This window comes from Peromyscus leucopus, chromosome 7 (genome assembly GCF_004664715.2).
Source record: "Peromyscus leucopus breed LL Stock chromosome 7, UCI_PerLeu_2.1, whole genome shotgun sequence".
In the NCBI taxonomy this organism is placed as follows: domain Eukaryota; kingdom Metazoa; phylum Chordata; class Mammalia; order Rodentia; family Cricetidae; genus Peromyscus; species Peromyscus leucopus.
Window position 1 is genome coordinate 59,778,164 of NC_051069.1, and position 22,011 is coordinate 59,800,174.

Sequence of the window (22,011 nt, forward strand, 5' to 3'; positions counted from 1 at the left end):
TATTCTAATCATCTCTCAAGATTCTTGATAAAATTAATTGATAATTGTACTGACTACCAGCAGTTATTTAAAACTAAATTTCAGAATTATTAGTCTGAAAGTAAAAGCACATTTTTTTTTTTTTGGAATGGCAATTTGTCAGTGAGTATCAGTAGCCCTACAACAGACATATTGGGTATTGGAGAGGTGGCTCGGTAGTTAAAAATGGGTAATGCTCTTACAGAGGACCTCAGTTCTGTTCTCAGAATGCACAGTCAAGCTGCTTACAATTGCTTGTAACACCAGCTTCAAACTCCAGTCCAGAGGAATGCAATGTCTCTGGGCACTCACTCACATGTGCACAGACCCACACGAAGACATACACATATTCATAATTTAAAATACAATTCATCTTCAAATAAATGAAATAAATTTGTCAAATATAGTGGTTTTATTTCTAGATTTTTCTTTAGTAAAACAGTGTTAAGTATAATGCATCACATATTCTAAGATTGTATGCTTATATTTAACTTTATTTTTAAATGATAAATAAATAACCCAGTTGTTACAGTAGAAACCAGTTAAATTAAGGACCACCCTACTGTTATTAACATTATGGACTGAAAAGCATTTGCTAGTTGTTCCCTAAATCTGTCATTATTAGACACATTACAAAATGAGGTTAACTAGCGAGGGGGGACGGCTCCTGCCAGAGATTATTAGCAGACATAGCTCCATGATTTAAAAATAGCTTATCTCACTCAGTTTCTCCAAGAAATGTGTGGTGTGGATACTATTGACACCTTCTGTAGGAATGAAAACACAGGGGTGATGTGTATCTCTCTCAGAATCCCCTTACTGGGCTCTATGCACAGTTTTCCTTTGTACCTTTATGGTTTTTTTTTTTTTTTTTTTTTGGTTTTTCGAGACAGGGTTTCTCTGTGTAGTTTTGCGCCTTTCCTGGAGCTCACTTGGTAGCCCAGGCTGGCCTCGAACTCACAGAGATCCGCCAGGCTCTGCCTCCCGAGTGCTGGGATTAAAGGCGTGTGCCACCAACGCCCGGCCCTTTATGGTTTTTAAGAGCAATACTGAATGGCATTCAGTACATTCATTATTGACTGAGGTATTTGAAGACACACTTTCCAAGAACTTTATGTCAAAGATTAAACTATCAACTTAGGCTGTGTTGCCATGTATAAGCAAAGTCATTATTCATAATTATAAAAATCATTCCTCTGTAAGGCAATCACGCCATGATGCCAGTCTTTATGGTTTATCCACACAGAGTGATTGGACTATAAATGTATGTTCAATGTCAAAATACTTGACATGGGTTTTAAAAGTCCTATTGCATTATATTTAATTTCCTTTCTTAGTGTTTTTAAATCTGTACATGTATATAGTGCATTCTGATTGCTGTTCACCCTCACTGTCTCGAACCCACTCCCAAGCCCTTTAATCCCCATTTGCTTTATCACATTCATGTATTTTTGTTTTGTAATTGCTGAGTTTAACCAGTCGCCTGTGTGACTGTGGATTTGGAACTCACCATTAAAGCCCGCTGGGCTCATCAGTGGGTATGTCACTGGTGACAGTATCATAATCAGACAGATATATGTCAAGATTAATAATTTTGAGGGCATTGTTATGGGATTTTTTAGAAGGTATTGAGAATCCAGTAACACAAGCTTTGCATATTTGTCTTAATTTCCTATAAGCTTCTAGATAGCTGGTATGTTCTCTTGCAGCTAATAGAAGTTAAGGTACCTCTCAAATATAAATGAAATATAGACAGAAAGTCTGAAATACAATAAATGCAAATTCCAAAATCAATATACATAAGCTAGAGCCAGGCACCTTCAAAGTGTCTGTTGTAAACACCTCTCTTCGAAATATACATACATACATACACAGGGCTAACCTGTGGAGAGCAAGCACTTCCTTCTTCCATATCCTTTTACGGGCTACCAACAGGAGGTGTGGTACAGATTTAAGGTGATCCATTCAAGAAAAATTTCTCACAGGTATACCCACCAGCTTGTGTTGCAGTTAATTTAAGATGTAGTCATGTTGACCATCAAAGTTCAAATGAAATAGCTTTACTCTTTCTGACAAAAGACACACTTCTGCATTGATCTCATTATGAGTTTCTTACTTTGTACAATGCCCTCTAGCTCAAACCTTACTACAAAAACATCGATATTCATCCCATTCAACATTGGCCAATGAGACCCAAGTAAGGACAAAGTGATTTTTTGTATCTGCTCTCCTTAGTCTCAGTCACATACACACACCAATTGGGGATCTTGTTAAAGTACAGACTCCTTTTCAGCACTCAAGCAGAGGGTACAGCACTTCATTCATAAAAAGTTCCAATATTACTATCAATGGCTCTGTATTGTGGATTATGCTTTAAGTGAAAAACAAGTCTCTAGTCTGGGATCCAATCCAATCTAATTTAAATCTTCTTCCAATGTAGTTTAATCCACATTTCAGAATAACCAAGAGACAATTCCAAGGCCTTTCCCTGACTCTTGCTTTTCCCTCTGAGTATTTGACAGATCTCAGCTGACTGGATGTGACTCTGAGCTCTTACTCCTGGAAAGGAGTCTGACATATGGCTCTTGTCAGGTCATTCCCTTTAACTTTGATAGAGAGTAAACCTGAGGTTGACATGTTCTTGTGAAAAATGAGAAAGGTAACAGAGCCTGAAAAGGAAGCCATCCTGATCCTGCCCAGAGTCAAGGCAGAAGAATGTGGCACAGTTTTTTTTTTTTTTTTTCCTGATAAATCTAAAATCCCAGTTTGCTCAAAAAAATGAAGAAACATTTTAACTCTGCAGTAAACATCCCGCTGAAACTCACACACAAACACAAGCAAATTTAGACTATGTTCATTGCAATATATGCATCATAACAGATACCGGAAAACTTGCAAACTTTTCCCACCCCATGGAAAACTAAGACTACTAGAATGAATAATTTATCTTTATGTGATAGAATGGTTATACCTAAAAATATGATGGTGGTTATAAAGGCAGTGTGATGTCATCTCCTTAAAGTGATTAAAATGTGATGTGAGGGGCTGGAGAGACAGCTCAGATATGAAGAGCTCTGGCTGCTCTCCCAGAGATCCTGCAATTTTTTCCTAGCACCCATATCTAACATCTTACAAACACCTCTAACTCCAGCTCTAAGGGATCCCATGCCCTCCTCTGGACTCTGTGGGCACCTGCACACATATGGTATACATTCACACAGATATATTTACATAAATAAAAATAAAATTAAAATATATATATGTGTGTGTGTGTGTGTGTGTGTGTGTACATATAGGACAGTAATTTATGTATATGGTTCAATTTTTAAAGCATGACAGAAAAACTAGACTAAATACTTTCCACTCTGGATAAAGGCGGAAACAGGGAAGTGGTACCAGGAGAGAAATATAGGAGACTTTTTCTTAATGCTATTTTGCCTCTTAAAGATATATGTCTGCTGAAGTAGCTCAGTGGTCAATACCTGCCTAGCATGCAAGTCTCTGGGTGTCAACACTCTTGAAGCAGTAGCACATGAAAGAATGGAGCCAATCACAGGCAGACTAATGTCTCATGCAATGGCCCACTTTATTCACAGCCCCAGACAAATTATACCCTGAGGGTTAATAAGAATCACCTTGATAAAGCTTGCACTCACAAGGGTAAGCTGCATGTGGGAGACAAGCCACACATGGCAAAAACACATTTTTAAAAGGCATATAAACAAATAACAATAGCCAGTTTAATATATAATCTGAAGTAAACTCACTCTTACTCACTACACCAAAAGCCCAGAGACACATTCCAAGAATAATTCCATGCTTTGAAGAAATCAAGGTCAAGAGATTCTTGTCTTGTTTTCCTGGAGTTTTCTCACAAGCACTCACACAACTCTATTCTTACACAGTGTTCTGACCCCTGGTTCAATCCTCAGTGCCACAAGAGAATATAAACCAAATATGTAGATACCAATAGGCATCTAAAATGACCCACAGTCACTCCTCAGCCTCTTGTGTTTAACCTCTCCCCTGCTCCTGTGGCGCTGGCTGTGACCTGGCTTCTAGAGAGCTGTGACACAGTACAGAAGCTGACTGGAAACACCATACTACAAAAGACTCTGCTTCCTCTTTTCTTGTCTTTTGGTTGTTATTGTATTGTTCAAAGATGTCAGTCCATCCTCAGAGCTGCCCATCAGCTAAGACAATTAACAATGAGATTCAGCATCTGAGAATTTTCCAGGTACTCAATCCTGGGGACCATGATTTGAGAAGACTCACAAGTGCATCTATGCCCCTAGAGCATCAGGATCAGTCTCCTGTCCGCCTTGTGAAAGGCAGAGAGTCTTAGGAGAACCAGATTAAACCTCCCTGTGTGGAAATAAACACTTCCCTTTCTCCACACTGTGGGGGTCATCTCACCCTGATCACACTCCTCTATTCTCTTCAGAGGATTATCCTCACACTTGCATACTGAAAAAATTTCATACATTTCATCTATTTTAATTTTCTGTGTCATCTTGTGATCATCCTACATCTGGGTACATTTTTTTTTAGGCAGCCAATCCTTATAGTCAGCCAAGCGTTGTTTATTCAGAACTTAATTATGCATTCTTTTTGTTCTCCTTAATATTCTGTGCAAACCCCACTTTTTAGTTCTATTTGTTACTTTAGCAGATGCTGCAAAAAAGAGAAAAGCAAATGTTGCAAGTTGAAGAGATAAAATTATTCTCCCTACTATTTCACTTAATCATCTACAGTAAATGTGCTAAATTTTATCTGATTAAAATTGTGAAATGTTTGAAACACAAAAGAAATTTTGTGACTAGATATTAGTTTTATTAAATTTTAATATTTTGCCTACTTTAGTACTATTTTTAAAGATTTACTTATTTTATGTGTCTGAATGTTTCCCTTCATGTATGTCTATGTACCACATGTGCATATTGGGCATGCAGAAATCAAAAGAGGGTATCAGATTCACTAGTACTGGGGTTACAAATGGTGTGAGCTACTTTGTGGGTGCTGGAAAATGAACCCAGGTCCTCTACAAGAACAGCAAGTGCTAGAAACTGCCAATCATCTTTCCAGCCCCCATTTCAATACTTAAATGGTTATTATCTACCTATTTATTTGTGTGTGTGTGTGTGTGTGTGTGTGTGTGTGTGTGTGTGTATGTGTGCAAGAGCTTACGTGTATAACAACTTTTGGAAGTTGATTCTTCCTCTCCACCACATGGTTTTCTAGGATCAAACTCAGAATGTCAGGCTTGGTGGGAGGCACTTTTACCCACTGAGCCCCCAAAGTCATAAATTCTTTCCTCAGAATCTTTCCCTTATATTTTCATTTTTCTTAGTGAAGCATATCCTAAAATAATGAATATATGTTCATATAAAAAGTCTTATGTTTTTACTTGAAATACCTTTATTTTGCCTCTAGTTTAAAGTTGATAGTAGTTTTTCTTAATACTTCAGTTATTTTCTGGCTTTTCTTTCAAAAAGTAAGAAGTTTATAATTAAGTTACTCAATTATCTATTCTTTATAAATGAACTGTCTGCAGCAAAACTTTTCTAACTCTTGATATTTTATATATTTGCAATATAGCTTTCAAAAGTGGTCTTACCATTTTTTAAAATCTGTCAAATGTTTACAAAATAATTTCAAGATTAGATAAGAATCTTTTCCAGGTGTGTAATATTCTACTCTTGCCTTCAAAAACTATTTCTCTTTCTACACATTTTTGTGGATTTTAAATGTCTCTAAACTTCTAAGCTAATAATGTATGTTTCATTTAGAATGAGTTATTGTTGTTATTACTGACTAATCATTTTGTCTCATTCTTAGTCTATACTTGAACTTGAGGTTTCTTTTGGCAGGTACCTGAAGTGTAGATCACATTTAATTCATTTTATTTTCCTTCTGTTCTGCATGTTTATCTATTCTGGTAAATAGCCCCGTCACTAGACCTGGCTGCTCTTACCTCTGGATAAGAGGTAACTTCATGGTATTTCTAGGCAGCTATGCTGGGAATAATTGAGATTGAGCCATTATGACAAGAGATAAGAACATTTAATTAAGTTCAGAGTCAAGGAGCTCCTCCTACTTTCATTTCCCAAGCCCGTGGTTTGTAATTTGTCTGTAACCTCGGGTGTTTGACTTTACAATCAGACATATCTACCCACTTTAAGTTCTAATAATCATGAAACCAAGACATACTGTGTGCTATGCGAGCACAGAGGTCACCACACCTGTCATGGCGTGTGATCAGCAATAACTACACTGGGGAAACAGCATTTGATCAAAAATAGATTAGACACAGGAGAGAAATCCAGACAGCAGTGAGTATGTTCAATGGCAGAGTTGACAGAAGGAACATGACTTGTTTTGTAAGAACTGTGCATAATAAACAATGCTTATAGCAATCTCGGGGTGACTAATGAATTTATTAATAGATACACTTCTTAAGGAGTCTAAACTTTTATCTAAGTTAGCAAGAAACCAGAGTGCATGTTTTACCAGCAGTTGCCTGAGAGCCCTCTAAGCATCTAGACAGTAAACAATAATAAAATCTCTCTGATGGTAGGAGTGAAGTAAGACGTGTTAGTAGCATGTTATCACACTTACAAAGGGAAATCTATAATTGTCTAAAGGAAAACACTAACAGCAGGGAAATAAGGAGACAGTCTCTCATATTCCTTTGCAGGCTTATTCAGTCAAAGCTGTAGCCATAGCGTTTCCCCATGGATTTTGCTCCAGGAATTTCTCATCACTGTATTGACAGGAGATCTGATACTCCCTCCGATTACACTGCTAATGTACTGGAGTCAGATTGCATGGCAATCAGCTCAGTTATAAGTTAGAGGTAACCAGCAGGCAAAAGGTTGAGGCTTGGCATCAGACATAACAGTCTGAGAAGATGATAGGAAAAGCAGTTATCAGAGGGAATATCTTAGTCTGAGGGGCAGTTTAGAACCCAGGGAAACAGTAATTGCTAGTCATGATCACAATAAACACTGATGTAGAAAACAAAGGAAGGCTTCCCCATACATTTAAGTTTGGGAGCTCACAAAGCACTGATTTCTTAGCCGGTCTTGGTAGTAATGCAGTTGGTATCTGGGAAGTTTGGGAGAAAAAGCTAGGTTTCAAGAGCTGGAAGAGAAGAATGGATGGAGCATGATCTAGCGAAACATTCTATAAGGGAAAGTTGGGTCTCCGCAGCAAAATAGCATCACAGCAGTTCTCCAGAAGGCTGGAGCCCAGGAAAGCAAGTGTGCCCCTCAAGTCCTAACTGTCCAAGAAACTCTTGTGGAAGAGTTCCAGCATCAGGGTCACAATGGGTAGCAATTACTGCTTGGCTCTATTAATGTTCAGGTGTGGCACCTCCCCAAAAAACTTGTGGAAGAATCTTGGGTTGTCTCAAGAATAACATAATTAAAGAACAGGGCTTTAATGTAAAAAGTGGCCCCAAGAATGCTAAAGAGCCCATCTCTAGGACCCCTAGGACTGATGGATGTCATAGCAGACACTGTCATAAGAGGAAGTTCTGTTTATAATTATTAGAAAATAATCTCACTTGTATTTTTACATGCAAGGTATTTTTAAATATAATGACTATATCGATGTAAAACTGTACAAACTATACACAACTTACTAACTTTTGTGAGCATATCTGAAAGAGTGAGTTCTTTAAAATTATATTACCTAACAATTTCATGTTTGTTTTACAAACATCACATACCCAGATCGATTTATATTTTAAGTGATTTCATTCATGGATCTTTTATGAAAAATTAAAACAAAATTCTTGTTTATCTTTTTGTCATATGTTATAATTTCTCCTTGGATGTTACATACTTGATTAAATAATATTTTTAATATTTATTTAATATTGTTATAAAATAATATTTTTAATATATTTAATATTTAAATAATACTTTGTCTTTCTATTAAGTTTCAATCATTCTATGTATAATTATTTTGCAGTAATCATGAATTTCAGTTAAGAATAATGAAAGGAGTGCACGAAGCATGTGCTCTTAGGATAGCTGGCAGAGCTGGGGAGATGTGTAACCCATCGTTCCCAACACAACCTCATCTCCTAAGTTTGCTGAGCCTCTGGTGGCTGAGGTTGCCTCTGTAGCTCAGAAATACCCAAAAAGGAAAGTACACATTTTATGTAGCACGACTCTGTGAATCACAAACATATTTCAAGCATCTCAAGTTTATTCCTCTCTGATCTGCCAACCTAGCTCCTGCTCACCTCCATAGATACCACCTCTTGACCTAATGGAGAGCTATCCCAAATAAGCCAGAGTTGACCTTAAGTTTTGACTTCTATATCTCAGCTCCAACAGTTTGAGCCCTAGCTTGATGTACACTTTTTTCTATAAGGCAAAAAGCCATTGCACAGAAATCCCCAAACTAGTACAGATGTAGAGGCAAGGAGTGAGAATCACTGTTCCTGTTATGAAGCTCTCTGAGGAGAGCAGGGTTTCTGGTGTTTAAAGAAGGGAGGGATGGGTGGCTTTGTCTTGTTTGTCTTGTGGTTGGTTAGCATGGCTGAGAGGAGGTCTCTGTGTAGACTGAGGATGGTGGTGTGTGAAGCAGTGCGGAGAGAGGGCACCAGAACTGAGACAAGTTCCTACATGGCTTTAAGACTGCCCGAAGTCAAAGAGAAAGCAGATCCTCAGGTCATAGAGTCTTTTCTATTTTAGATAAGCGCTCTGCTCCTGAGCTATCGTCAAGCACAGGAGTCAAAAAATGAGGATAATTTGTGAAAATCAGTTATAGGAAAACACAAAACAAGAGTCACTAACACCTATGAATTAATAAGTGTGTGTGTGTGTGTGAGAGAGAGAGACAGAGAGACAGAGACAGAGACAGAGACAGAGAGAGTGGGGAGGGGAGGAGAGAAAGGGAGAGAGAGAATATTTACAGTTATACATAAAAAAGTCCTATTTGTCTTTCTAAGCTAGGCTTATTTCACTTAACATAATTATTTTTATTTCCATGAATTTTTCTGAAAATGTCATGATTTCACTCTTCTTTGTGGCTAAATAAAATCCCATTTTGTATTGTGGCACATTTTAGTTACCAATTGTGTATTTATCACAAACTTTAAGTACCCATTGTGTATTTGTGGCACACTTTAATTACCAATTGTATATTTGCGTACACACTTTAATTATCCATTGTATATTTGTGACACAGTTTAGTTATTGATTGTGTATTTGTGGCACACTTTAAGTACCCATCATGTATTTGTGGCACACTTTAATTACCCATCCATCTGTTGATGATCACCTATGCAGCAACAAGCAGATCACAACTAATTTGAAGCAACTCTCTTGAGGGAAGTCTAACTCCTGAAGCATAAGTCTGATAATTCAAAGACAATGAACACTAACATTATAAGGTAGCTGTAGATATTTAGCACTTTATTAATAATGGTTAAAACCCTTACAATAATAAACTATTTTTAAAATTAAAAAGAATGCCACAATGCCAAAAAAGGAGAAAGCAGACATTCCATAATTTAACATTTTATGTACTTTGCTTTTCTGGATTTTATTTCCTGTGTTTTTTTCTGTTGTTTGGGTTGGTTATGGCCTCATGGCAACACATGGAATAATAGAGAGTTGGGAAAGGGTTCAGATGCTCTGGAAACTGACGATGATTCACAAAAGCAGTCATCACAGCACACGGGTGATTTTACTCATAACAAACAAGCACACTTCTCTGGTTTGATGGAACCTTCCATGCTTTTATTTCTTTTGCCCTAGGTTGACAGTTTGAAGAATTTAATTTTAAATCTTTAGAAAACAAGTAAGAACTGACTCACCATGTGACTGGTATAGCAAAGTCTTCTCAGAGGTTTTCAGAGAGCTCACTTTTCAGTTGGAAAAAAACACAATGCTGATATCAGAGAGCTAGATAAATTACACGAAATCTTTATAAATGTGAAAACATAAGAGGAGAGAGGGAAGGAGGGATGAAAAGATGAAGGGAAGAAGTAACAGTAGAGATAAAGCTCTAAATTACAAACCCCCAGAACTTGATGCCTTTTCTCCTTTGACTGATCTTATATCCAGTGTTTATCTATTCTTAAACATGTAGTATACAGATCTTTCAGATTTCAATTTGTGTATTTGGATTCTTTGGGAGATGTGTATTAATTCTGATAAAAACATGTCTGTTTGCATTATATCACTTTTCCTTACACTTGAGCCTTAAGTAAGCAGGACTACCCAGTGAATGAGGGAAATACACACTGGATAAACAGTGCACGCTGGCACATACCTATAATCCCAGTCCTGGGGAGACTAACTGGAGGAGATAGTGAGTTCAAGGCTAGCCTTGGTTCTTCAGGGATGTGACCACTGGTAGTTGCCTAGTAACAGGGCCTGGCCCCAGTCGCATGCACACACTGGCCTCAATGGACTGAAGGAACAGAAAGGCTGGGGCAAGAAAAGTGATGAGAGTATATGGGAGAAGTTGAAAGGGAGGGGATAGGGGATGTATTTGATCAAAACACATTGTTTAATTGTTTGAAAATTTCCAACAGTAAATGAAAACTGTAATTTAAAAAATAGTAATATAAATCAAAGAATGCATGGAAATGAACAATTTCATATCTACAGCTCTTATGGCGCAATATGAATCTGGAAACTTTTTTTGTTGCATGTTACTTTTAACATTCAAGAATTTCACAAACTGTAAGAAATTTTGAAACGTTCTTATATTATTTCTTCATGGCTTTGAGAGACTTAAAATGAAATATAGATATATATTTGTGATGTTCTCATCTTGTGTATCATACATGAAGATAAATTTAGGTAATAAGAATTATTTTAGTATTCTACTAAGTATATTACCTATGCCTCCTTTCATAAATTTGATTGCTGAATAAAAAGGGAGATCAAGAATTTTGAATAAAATATAGTCAGGGATGAATTGACCTTGTACACTGAATAATTTTAAAGCGCACATGTTTTGGTCTTTGCAGAAAGTGTGGATTATGGGCCAATATTTGTGCAAGAACCTGAAGATGTCATTTTTCCAACTGACTCTGATGAAAAGAAGGTCACCCTGAATTGCGAAGTTCGTGGCAACCCTACTCCTACTTACAGGTAAAAATGGATTATGCATTGTTTCTTCTTTAGCCTTAAACAATTCCTCAAGAAAGGAAGAGGCGGGGGCATCTCTGAGTTCAAGTTCTATCGGGACTATATAGTGAGGCCCTGCCATACGTGTGTGTGTGTGTGTGTGTGTGTGTGTGTGTGTGTGTGTGTGTGTGCACTCCTAAGAAGTATCATCATGCCTCACATAATTTAATGAATTTGTCTTCTGATATTTTTCTAAGATGGCTCCGGAATGGAACAGAAATCAATCTGGAAAGTGACTATCGCTACAGTTTGATAGATGGGACCTTCATCATAAGCAATCCAAGTGAAGTTAGGGATTCCGGGCTTTACCAGTGTTTAGCCACCAATACTTTTGGAAGTATTCTCAGTCGAGAAGCCACACTTCAGTTTGCCTGTGAGTAAAGTAAGATTATTTTGGCTATAGTGTATATGCACAAATTTAAACTTTCAGTTATAAAGCTTATGAGTGAATTTTAAAATAGTGTTATACCATAGTCGGAAATAAAACTAGAAAAACATCCAATTTCTTCTGAGGATATCTTCACATTCCCTGGAATACATGCTAGATCCCAAATAAACTCAATGACCTATTCTTGTGTATTAAAAACCATTCATGAAAGTAGATGGGTTTAGAAGGTGTCCTTTACCTGCTTGGCTCCTTCTTCTATGCTTCATAATTGCTATTTGCTACAGGCTATCAAAGCATATAATTAGCACATTTCAGAAGTCTGTAACTCCCATAGTGATTTTGATTAAATGAAACTCTCTCTCTCTCTCTCTCTCTCTCTCTCTCTCTCTCTCTCTCTCTCTCTCTCACACACACACACACACACACACACACACACACACACACACACACAGGCTCATGCACACATGCACACACACTCACACACAAGCTCATGTAGACAACATATCACTGTATTTTGGTCATTGGCATTACATACATGACTGGTCTTCTGTAAGGTTACATCGCCTGGAAAGTCGCAGCTGTCTTGGTTGGTACAATTACACCTCATGATATTTGCACAATGACAAGATCACCCAGTGCCGCCTTTTACTGAATATAACCCATTAGAAAAGGAGGCATTATCTTATATATAAATATACCTAAAGTACATCAAAGATATGATTAACCAGATGCATAGATCCTTTAAAAATTTGTGAAAGTCGTTCATTAATGGAGAAGCTTACACCAAATGGAGAATAGTCTACCATATGAAAAGTTTAATATTATTTGATAGTAAGTAATCCTATTTGAATTTAAATTCTTGAGGATTACAATCAGGAAAAATTGAAAGGGGGGATGAGGACTCCTTGAATTAATACATATACTATATTCATCATATAAGTTATCAAAATGATTTTTAAGTTAATTTAAACTCTGAGGAATGAAGTAGGTAATTGATTTTGCTTCATAGCATCTTCCTTGTGTCATTTCTAAAATTAACTTGAGATCCAGACACCCTCTTATAAAAGTGAGAAGAGGAAAAAGAATGAAGAGCTAGAAATAGAATCAATTTGGAGAAGTCTGAGTGAGGTCCTAGAAAAATCAAAATCCTATTTTTTTTAACATTGCTTTGGCCAGTTTCAGAAAGATGTATTTAGAATTCAAAAAAGAGTAGCCCGACTCCATTATTTTTATTTTATAGAATCATTTGTGGCAAATCATAGACTCTTAATAGGGTTTTGTATTCACAATAACAAAATAGCTCAGGAAATCAAATGTGCAAACCCTCCTTCTACCCTTCTGTTGAGTAGAATGGTTATTTTCAAAGAGATACAGCATTTCACATTTTTATTCTATCTAAATTTGATTTTTTAGTATTTCTTGGAGACTTAAAACTGCATTATAATCTAAATAATCTTCATATTCTGACCTTATCAACTGTGGCACTGTGATTTATTTTCACAACTATATGAGTTAGCAAAAGTAAATTGTAGTAAGAAAATTAAGTATAGAAATCACTACATTCCATATTTCTTCTCATTATTCAAAGTAAAGAACTATTTAACTTTCTTAATGGATATTTAAGAACCATCAGGGCTTAGGAAATCTTTGTCATAGTAATAGTGGTCCTTACTGGCTTGTCCAGTTAGGATCCAGAAAGCTAAATGTTCCATGTGAGTCTGAGATCAGACAAAGATAGCACTTTCTATTATCAAACACTGACAACATCACCTCAGGCTCTAGCTTTTGAAGACAAAAGTTGGTGAGGGCATAAATATTGGTCCTGTTTACCAGCAATTAAAAAAAATGAAAGGAAGGAGGGAAGAAAAGAAGGGAGGGAGAGAGGGAGGGAGGGAAGGAGGAAGGGAGGGAGGGAGGGAAGGAGGAAGGGAGGGAGGGAGAGAGGGAGGGAGGGAGGGAGAGAGGGAGGGAGGGAGAGAGGGAGGGAGGGAGGGAGAGAGGGAGGAAGGGAGGGAGGGAGGAGGAAGGAAGGAGGGAAGGAAGGAAGGAAGGAAGGAAGGAAGGAAGGAAGGAAGGAAGGAAGGAAGGAAAAAGCTATATATATTGTGTTTAAAATTAAGCAAGTATAAAACAAATTTAAATTCTCCAGAAGTTTTCTTCCTATTCACTTGCCAATAACATGTTTATACAATAATTGTTCCAATTTGTTTTATTGGCATGTTTATTATGAAGATCTTAAAAATGTGACTTTTTGACTTGAGATATACTTGACTGATAAAAAACCAAGGGATACACATACAAATCCTCATGAAATACACTGCACATCAGATAGAGATTAGCATGTTCCAGAAAGTCTCTTAATCATTGTAGTTAAAGCAAATACTTCCCTGAGATTCGTAGAGGCCAAAGCAGAGGAAGAGAGAAATTAAAGGTTCTACTTCAAAAGAAATAATTTTTTTGACAAATTCTCATAATATTTCTCATCTGAAGCTTGTATTGCAATTTCAGCAACATCCCCACATGAATCACCAGCAAATTTAATTAGCCTGACGTAAAGCCTAATCTATTCTCTAAAGGTAGTCATGAAGTAATTCATTTAATTTACTGATATATCTATATACAGAGCTATAATTAGAATATATATTCTAATTCTGAGTAGCAGCTAATGGATTTGGATGGCTAACTCAAAAGAGATTCTTTATTTCCTCCTATCCTGTCCTGCATAGGCACGTTTTAACTGTCTACTCATGAAAAATTTCACATTAAGTTCTCCCCAATGGAATAGCTACAAACATGTTTCAACCCAGTTAATGTTAATACTTTAGTTTAGCATTAATAAATATCTAGGTCACAGGGGTATAGTAAAAATTAATGGAGTGAAGAAATTACATTTGTGATCTTGTTTTCAAGTTCAGGGAGGGGGTCATAAATAAACACAAAGCTGATATGTTCTTGCTGATAGTGAATGTTAGTGGTTATCAAGATTATTCTTGACAAAAATATATTTTCTTCCAGGAATTTATGTTCATCATGAGGGTAATTTCTTTACATAGTGGGGTGATCTCTCTTCAGTGACAAGTGAGAACATACCATATCAAACATTGTCACTCTGTTAGCTTATTGCCACCCTGATGAGAATTTGAAATGGATAACGTGACACAGTACACTTTTCAATATCTTTACCCCAAAGCTCATTGCAATCTCTCCAATGTTGGTAATTTTTTTCTTTTTAGAAATAATTCATGCTAGCAAGTCAAACAGAAAATGAATCAAGAATAAAATCTCCTCGTGCTGTCTCTTGCTTCAGAATATATCTTTATATGCAATCCTCAGTAAATTGATAGTTCATATCTAAATTTGAACATATTGCTTTTCAGGGCATTTAGATGATTTAGATCCAGAGTATTCCATTAGTTTTCCTTGAAGCAGTTGATTAAAATAACCTCCTTAACTTTTGAGAGATTTTATGACTTGTAGACTTTATATTTAAGCCCTTTAATTTAACCTTTCATTTTCATATGAAACTCAAAAATTACTTTTCTGCATTTTTCATAACTTTTTCTTCTAAAATAAAATTGACCTTAGACTTTAAAACCATATTTTACTAGTTTTAAACATATAATGAAATTATTTGAATTATCATTTACTCTACAATATATATAGATCAAGCTTATTGCTTTAGTCTATGAGGCTTTGCCAATAATAACTTTGTTAATTTATTTTAATATTAATCTGAATGAAGAAGTGAAATTAGCCTGAATGAATTAAATTAAAAACATTAGATTTTTTGATACAAAATAAATTAAGGTTTTTTTTTTTTCATTGTACCTCTCAAATTCAAAACAACTGTGTGTTTTGTTTTGTTTTATTCTGTGAGACAGTCTTATGTAGCTCAGGCTAGCCTTGAATTGATCTATGTAGCTGAACATGACCTTGAGCTTTCAATCTTTCTTCCTCCACCTGCCTAATGCTGAGACTGCAGGCCTATTCCACCATTCCTGACTACATAATTCCTTTTCAAAAAAAACTAAAATAAATTTCTGCTTATTTTTTTAAAGATAGCTTAACTGTTTTTTTAAAGGATAATTCTTTTGCTGTGACTGACACAGCACTGTGACAGTGATTTAAGGAAAAGTAGTTAGATATGGGTAAAAAAATCAGTAATAAAGAATAAAGAAATCTTAAATCTGGTACAGGAGTTTCACATTCTTAATTCTATTACACAAAATCCACACTACCATTGTTTCACTTATTAACATTAGCCCAACAGTTACTTTTAATATTTGTGGCAATTGCTAATATCTCTGACCCAGAGTGACTGCCAGTGACATGGCTTGATTGTCTGGCTTGGCACAGTTCAAGGATACCTGTCCAGGGATGGCACTGCCCACAGTGGGCTGTGCCCACATCTCCCAACTAGAAAATGGGCCAGAGAGTCTCCTACAAGGAATCTGAAGGAGACATTTTCTCAGTGGATGTTTCTCTTCCCATATGACTCTAGATGTGTCAAGATGAGACAATCTAACCAGAAGAGAATAAAATACAATCCTGCTGTGTTTCCTGGTATGGACTTCTGATGGCTTGCCATACCTGCATGTTCTCTCTTTCTCTCCCTATATTGTATTTATTTCTTATTATATTGCATGGCAGCTATTTTGACAATGCCTCAAGGCATTAACTATACTAGGCTATGAGCACACTATGCATCTCATGTCTCATCCATTCTTTTAAGTTAATTTTCAGTTTACTGGTCAACCTCTGTCATGTGAGCCCATCATCAACCTTTCAAAACTGACCACGAGTGATTGAATGCAATACCTCTAATGGCTTAATTACTACCCACCTAAAGCATTTGCTCTGAGTCCTGAAAAAAGATTCCTTAGGAGGTACATGAAAACCCACCTCTAATAATTACAAGAATGAAATAGAAATAGGGTAGTATATGTCAAAATATTTTAAGTCTCATATAGATGACAGTGATATCATTACTTCATTTAAGAGCAATAGGGACCAGAGAGAAGGCTCAGTGGGTTAGTACACTTACTACCAAACCTGAGAGTTTTTCAATTCATGAGACCCACAAGGTAGAAGGAGAGAGCTGATTCCAGCAAGTTCTCCTCTGATGTCTATGTGCATGCTCTGGCTTGCCTTCATGCCCTCATACGCACACAAGTAAATATTATAAAATATTTTAAGATATAATACTAGATCTCCTAGTATTAATGGATGAAATTAATATTATCAAACAAGGTTTTTATATTCATTCTCTACATAGTAATATATTTACATATAATTACATATTACTGGTGATATATTGCATATGTTAACAGATATCTATGTAAAATGCAATCATCGTAGAGGAATATGCCAAAGTTCCCCTTTAAAAACTAATATTAGCTGTGACCATGACTACAGAACAAAGGTTTCTGACTTAAAAACAAAGGTTAGAGGATTCTAGCTGGGTTCTTCTATTGATTCTGGTGGCAATGAGCACTTTCTATCCATTTTTTAGAGTCCCATTCAGTTAGAATCAGACTGTAGCAACAGAATTTGCTGCTCTGTGCTGCAGTTCTGTGGTTATTTTCTATAAGAATGTCTGATAAATCCTTTCTATTCCATTTGTCTGTTCCTAGTGTAACTTCTTCCAAGCACCATTTTTTCTTTTAATTTTGTGTGTGTGCCTGTGCCTGCCTAACTGTATGTTCACTGAGTGTGTGGAGGCCAGATAAAGGCATCAGAACCCTTCAGTTGTAATTACAGTTGACATCCATGTGGGTCTGGAACCCAAATCTGGGTTCTCTGCAAGAGCAGTGAAAGTTTCTAACCACTGAGCCATTTGTCTTGTCCCTAAGAATTTTTTAAAAGACATTCAGAAATCATAGGCTCCACTTATGGTTGTTATTTTAGTCTCATTTTAAAGAAAATAAAATATTTACCTCTCAACTCATAGGTTATGAATTTAGCAAATTGACTTCTTAAAGCTCAGGAAATTAAACAGCTCTTTTAAGGACTCATATCTCTCACAACAGGAAGTATCTATAAGCTGTCAGTGATGACGACCAAATAAGGCCATTAATATCCATCTGTGGCATAAACACAAAATGTCAACTATCTTGGTATCCCAACCACAACATATCTATGTAAATTATAATCTGTGGAATTTCAGAGACAAGCATTAAGTTTACAGAATAACAAGAAGTTTAATTGTTTCAATGGAAAAAGGAAAATCTCTGAGTCTCCATGTATATGAACCAGTCTAGAAAAGTAGAAATATAATGAAGCACTAAATTACTTCATAAGAACACTAAGAACTACACAAGCCACATGTTTCCTTAGTTTCACCTTTTAGGCAGTCTTGATAAGTAGCTCTGTATATTTGTTTCATAAAATATTCCATGGTAATGTTTTTATTCTTCATCTTTGGCAACATTTTATTTCGGATATTTTCAGAAGCTATGTTTTTAAATGATTTCAAAATCCTTCACTGAATTGATTAGTCAGCTTGGAAAAAGAAAATAAGCAAGGATATCATTGAAGCTAGCATAAACAGTGTCATAGAAACAATCATTTCCACCAATGTGGAAACCAAAATGTTTAATGTTAGACTCAGTATTTACATTTAATTATGTAAACATTGTTAATATTTATGACAATGCTGAGAGTGATTGCTAAGTTTTATGTTATGTGGCAGACAGTGGGATAAACTATTAGCTTTTACTGTCACATTCAATCACAAACCAAAACTCAGTCATTATCCATGATGTAACCTTGGAGCATTAAGACATTTTATTAGAAGGAACTGAAAACTGGAAGGAGATAAAACTGAGTTCTATCTTATTCTATCTGTACGTACATTCCCTAAATAACATAAAATGAATACTAGTCTCCAAAGTCATGAGAGATATTGCACTTGTCATCAACAGTCTAAGCAATCCCAACATTATGCTGATAAATCTTGTAACTTCTCATTTTTAGGGATAGAAAATTGAAATAATAAAGGTCATGGTTCCTACTTCAGGCCAGCAAGCCATAGCCACTGCCTTTTATTTCACCAACTCCTCAGCCTGAAAAAGCCTCTGGCTGAAAGGGATGCTTCTGCTGAAAAGCCTTTGGTTCCTGTCTCCTCACACCTTATATAACTTTCTCCTCCCAGCCATCACTTCCTGGGATTAAAGGTGTGTGTGCTTTCCAGTACTGGGGTTAAAGATGTGTGTCACCACTGCCTGGCTCTGCTTTCTCTCCTAGACTGAGTCAATCTCATGTAGTCCAGGATGATTTTGAACTCACAGAGATCCAAATGGATCTCTGCCTCCTGAGTGCTAGGAATAAAGGTGTGTGCCACCACTGTCTGGACTCTGTTTAATCTAGTGGCTTGGTCTGTTCTCTCATCTTCAAGCAAATTTTATTAGGGTACACAATATATCATCGTAATTTTACCTTCCAAACTAAATGCAATCTAACCTGTTACAAATATTCATTCTAGAAGAAACAATGGCTTAGAAATTAGGAATCTCTATAAATTTTACTTTCATCAAGTTATATTCTAGCACCTGAAGTTTATAATCTCTGTTAGTGTTATGAGCAGAAACTGAAATAGCTAAAGAGCTATTAGCAGCACAAAGGGCCATCTTACTCTCAAATTTAGCATGTAGGATTTTAGCTTAATTGCAGTCTAAATTTTATGATCTGATTTTCTATATCTTGGAAAGTCTAGTAATTTATAATAGTTCAAATTACTTTCATACCCCATAACCAGGATGGCATTGAAAACACAGATAAGTGTTAGTGAACATTTAAATACAAAACATAAAAATTAACAGTCAACCTAACCTTGTTTACCCTGATCACCCATGTATCTCTGCAGAATTTTGAATATGAAGTTTCCTTCAGTGTTTCCAAATGCATTCCAGTATGACAGTCATTGAAGGAGAAGTACAATTCAGTAATACATACATTTTTATGTGGTTCTTTTGAACTGGAATGGTATGTCCTTGCCAAGGGCCTGTTGAAACTCCTGCACCTCAAAGTGACACCCTTCATTGTTGCTTATAGCAGATGTGATTTTTCTCCTGGTCTCTGACATGGAGACAAATTACAATATCCCCATAAAACTTATAAAATGAAATTGCTTTTCTTCATTCATAGATTATGCAGACTTTGTAGGCCTATCTCATTTACAAAATTTACAGCCTTGCTCAGAGAGGGGAACAAACAGAACAAAAAAGCTCGTGTGCACTTTAACACACTGTGCACTAAAATCAAACTCACGTGAATATGCCTTTCTTCTAAAATTGCATTAAAATCTAGCTCACTATTTAGATTAGGACTGTGTGCAGACTGATTGTTTACCATATGAAACTTTTCCCAACACTGGTCACTATTTGACAGGGATAAGAAAAACACACAAATAATTCAGAGCTTGAGTTTTGGAAGAATCTTGGGAAGGAAAAATGACTCTCTAGTCATTCTACTCTTTTGCAGATATAATAGCTCATTAAAGTAAAGCTTGATTCCTAGGAACTCTGCATGTAACCCTGCTCAATTTTTCTTAATGATGATACTTTCTGATAGACCATTGTGGATATGCATTTATGTCTGCATTAGTTTGTCACCATTCTGAAGGCAGTGGGACCTAGGAGAATGGAGCCCCTAAAGGAGGAGACTAAAGTTTCATACACTAGCCAGTTTTATCACAGAGCCTCAGAGGGTTTACCCTCTGAAGGTTAAAAAAAGTCACATGACAAAAGTTCTCATGAGTTCAAGCTATATATAATCACAAGGACAAGCCAATTGTAGCAAAAACATATTTTTCCATAGAGACATACAAAGCAAAGTTTAAATGTTTAATGGAATAACATCAGCAAGCACTAATGAGTAATCTGAAGTAAACTCACTCCTATCCACTACACCTGGGAGGAACACAAAAACACACTGCAAGAACAATTTTATGCTTTCTAAAAACTGAGGTCACAAAACTCTTGTCTTGTTTTCTTGGATTTTTCTCACAAGTACTCAGAATTCTCCTCACAAGACTCCCTCCTGAAACATGTTTTAGCACTTGTTTCAGAAATGAATGTAATCACACACACACACACACACACACACACACACAAACACACACACACACAAACACACAAACACATACAGATGCACATACACATATACATGCACACATACACACTCAAGCACATAGCATACATATATATACCCACATGCACATACACAAATGTACACATACCCATGCACAAAACTCAAACACACACACACACACACACACACACACACACACACACACACACCTACTGCTTATCTATACCATAAAGTTGTGCTATTAAAAATCTTAATCCTACTTCAAATTAGTACCTAAAATATCATTAAAATGTAGGGTTGTATTTCTTTGACAATAGGCCTTTGTTGTCCGAGTTAATGGTCATTCTTTAACTGCTTGTCTTCTAGTGAGGGTAAAGTAGAAAATCAGTTTAACTCTTTATATATATATATATATATATATATATATATATATATATATATATATATAGAGAGAGAGAGAGAGAGAGAGAAGAGAATTTTGTTCTTGTTACTAGAAGAGCACTCTGTGGGAGCCAAAAACCAATGGGAAAGGGGAGATGGAATAATGAAAGCATGGAAACCACTGAAGAGACTGGCGAGCAGGATTGTCTGCCCATTTTATCAGGGTCAGAAAGTTTATGGAAAGCAAATACTGTTTAAAATAAGCTCATCTGTCCTTGACTGTAAAGATGATACCCCCATTAGAATGATCCAGATTTAAGAGTACAGAATATACAAGTAAATATACAGTAAACAACCAGAAACAAACAAAAGATATGCTTCTTTAAAAGTAAGGTGGAAAGGGGGCTGGGAACGTGGCTCCATGGTTCAAACACTGGATGCTCTTCCAAAGGACTGCAGTTCTGTTTCCAGCACCCACATAGGAGGCTCACAGTCACCTGTAACTCAAGTTTCAGAGAATCTGATGACCCCTTCTAGCCTCTGTAAGTACCTGCACAACCACACATAGAAATTTAATTTAAAAATTATAATATTAAGCAGAAGGCAATGACTGGAACATGGAATGTCTAATAATAACTTAAGAGAGACACAAGCATCACATTTCAAACTCTATATTTAATTAAGAATTGTTTTGAAAATGGTTTCTTTTCTTCATCAGTAAACCACATGGGTATTCTGGCTTCTCTCTCATCCTTACAAAATAATTTTTTAAATGTGTCTCATGGCATATCCAAACTGAGAGATTAAGCAGTTATTCCTGGAAGCAAGATTTCAATATCAGCATTTCATGCAGAATAGAACCTTCTGAATTATAATCATTTTATATGACAGGAACAACAAATATACCTTTATCCCTTTTTGAATTATTAAAAAATCCCTAGTCAGCCCCAAATTGTGATTTTGGAGAGAGGAAAG

The 22,011-nt window shown here is 36.2% G+C and overlaps 1 protein-coding gene across 1 annotated transcript in view; it reads left to right on the forward strand.

Annotated features, from left to right (window-relative positions):
• The window catches only part of Cntn5 (contactin 5), a 1,130,804-nt gene that overhangs the window by 676,891 nt on the left and 431,902 nt on the right, over positions 1–22,011 (forward strand). The window contains exons 6-7 of the mRNA XM_037208201.1: positions 11,018–11,141; positions 11,375–11,550. Of these exons, the coding sequence (XP_037064096.1) occupies positions 11,018–11,141; positions 11,375–11,550 (300 nt within the window). The remainder of the gene's footprint in view (positions 1–11,017; positions 11,142–11,374; positions 11,551–22,011) is intronic.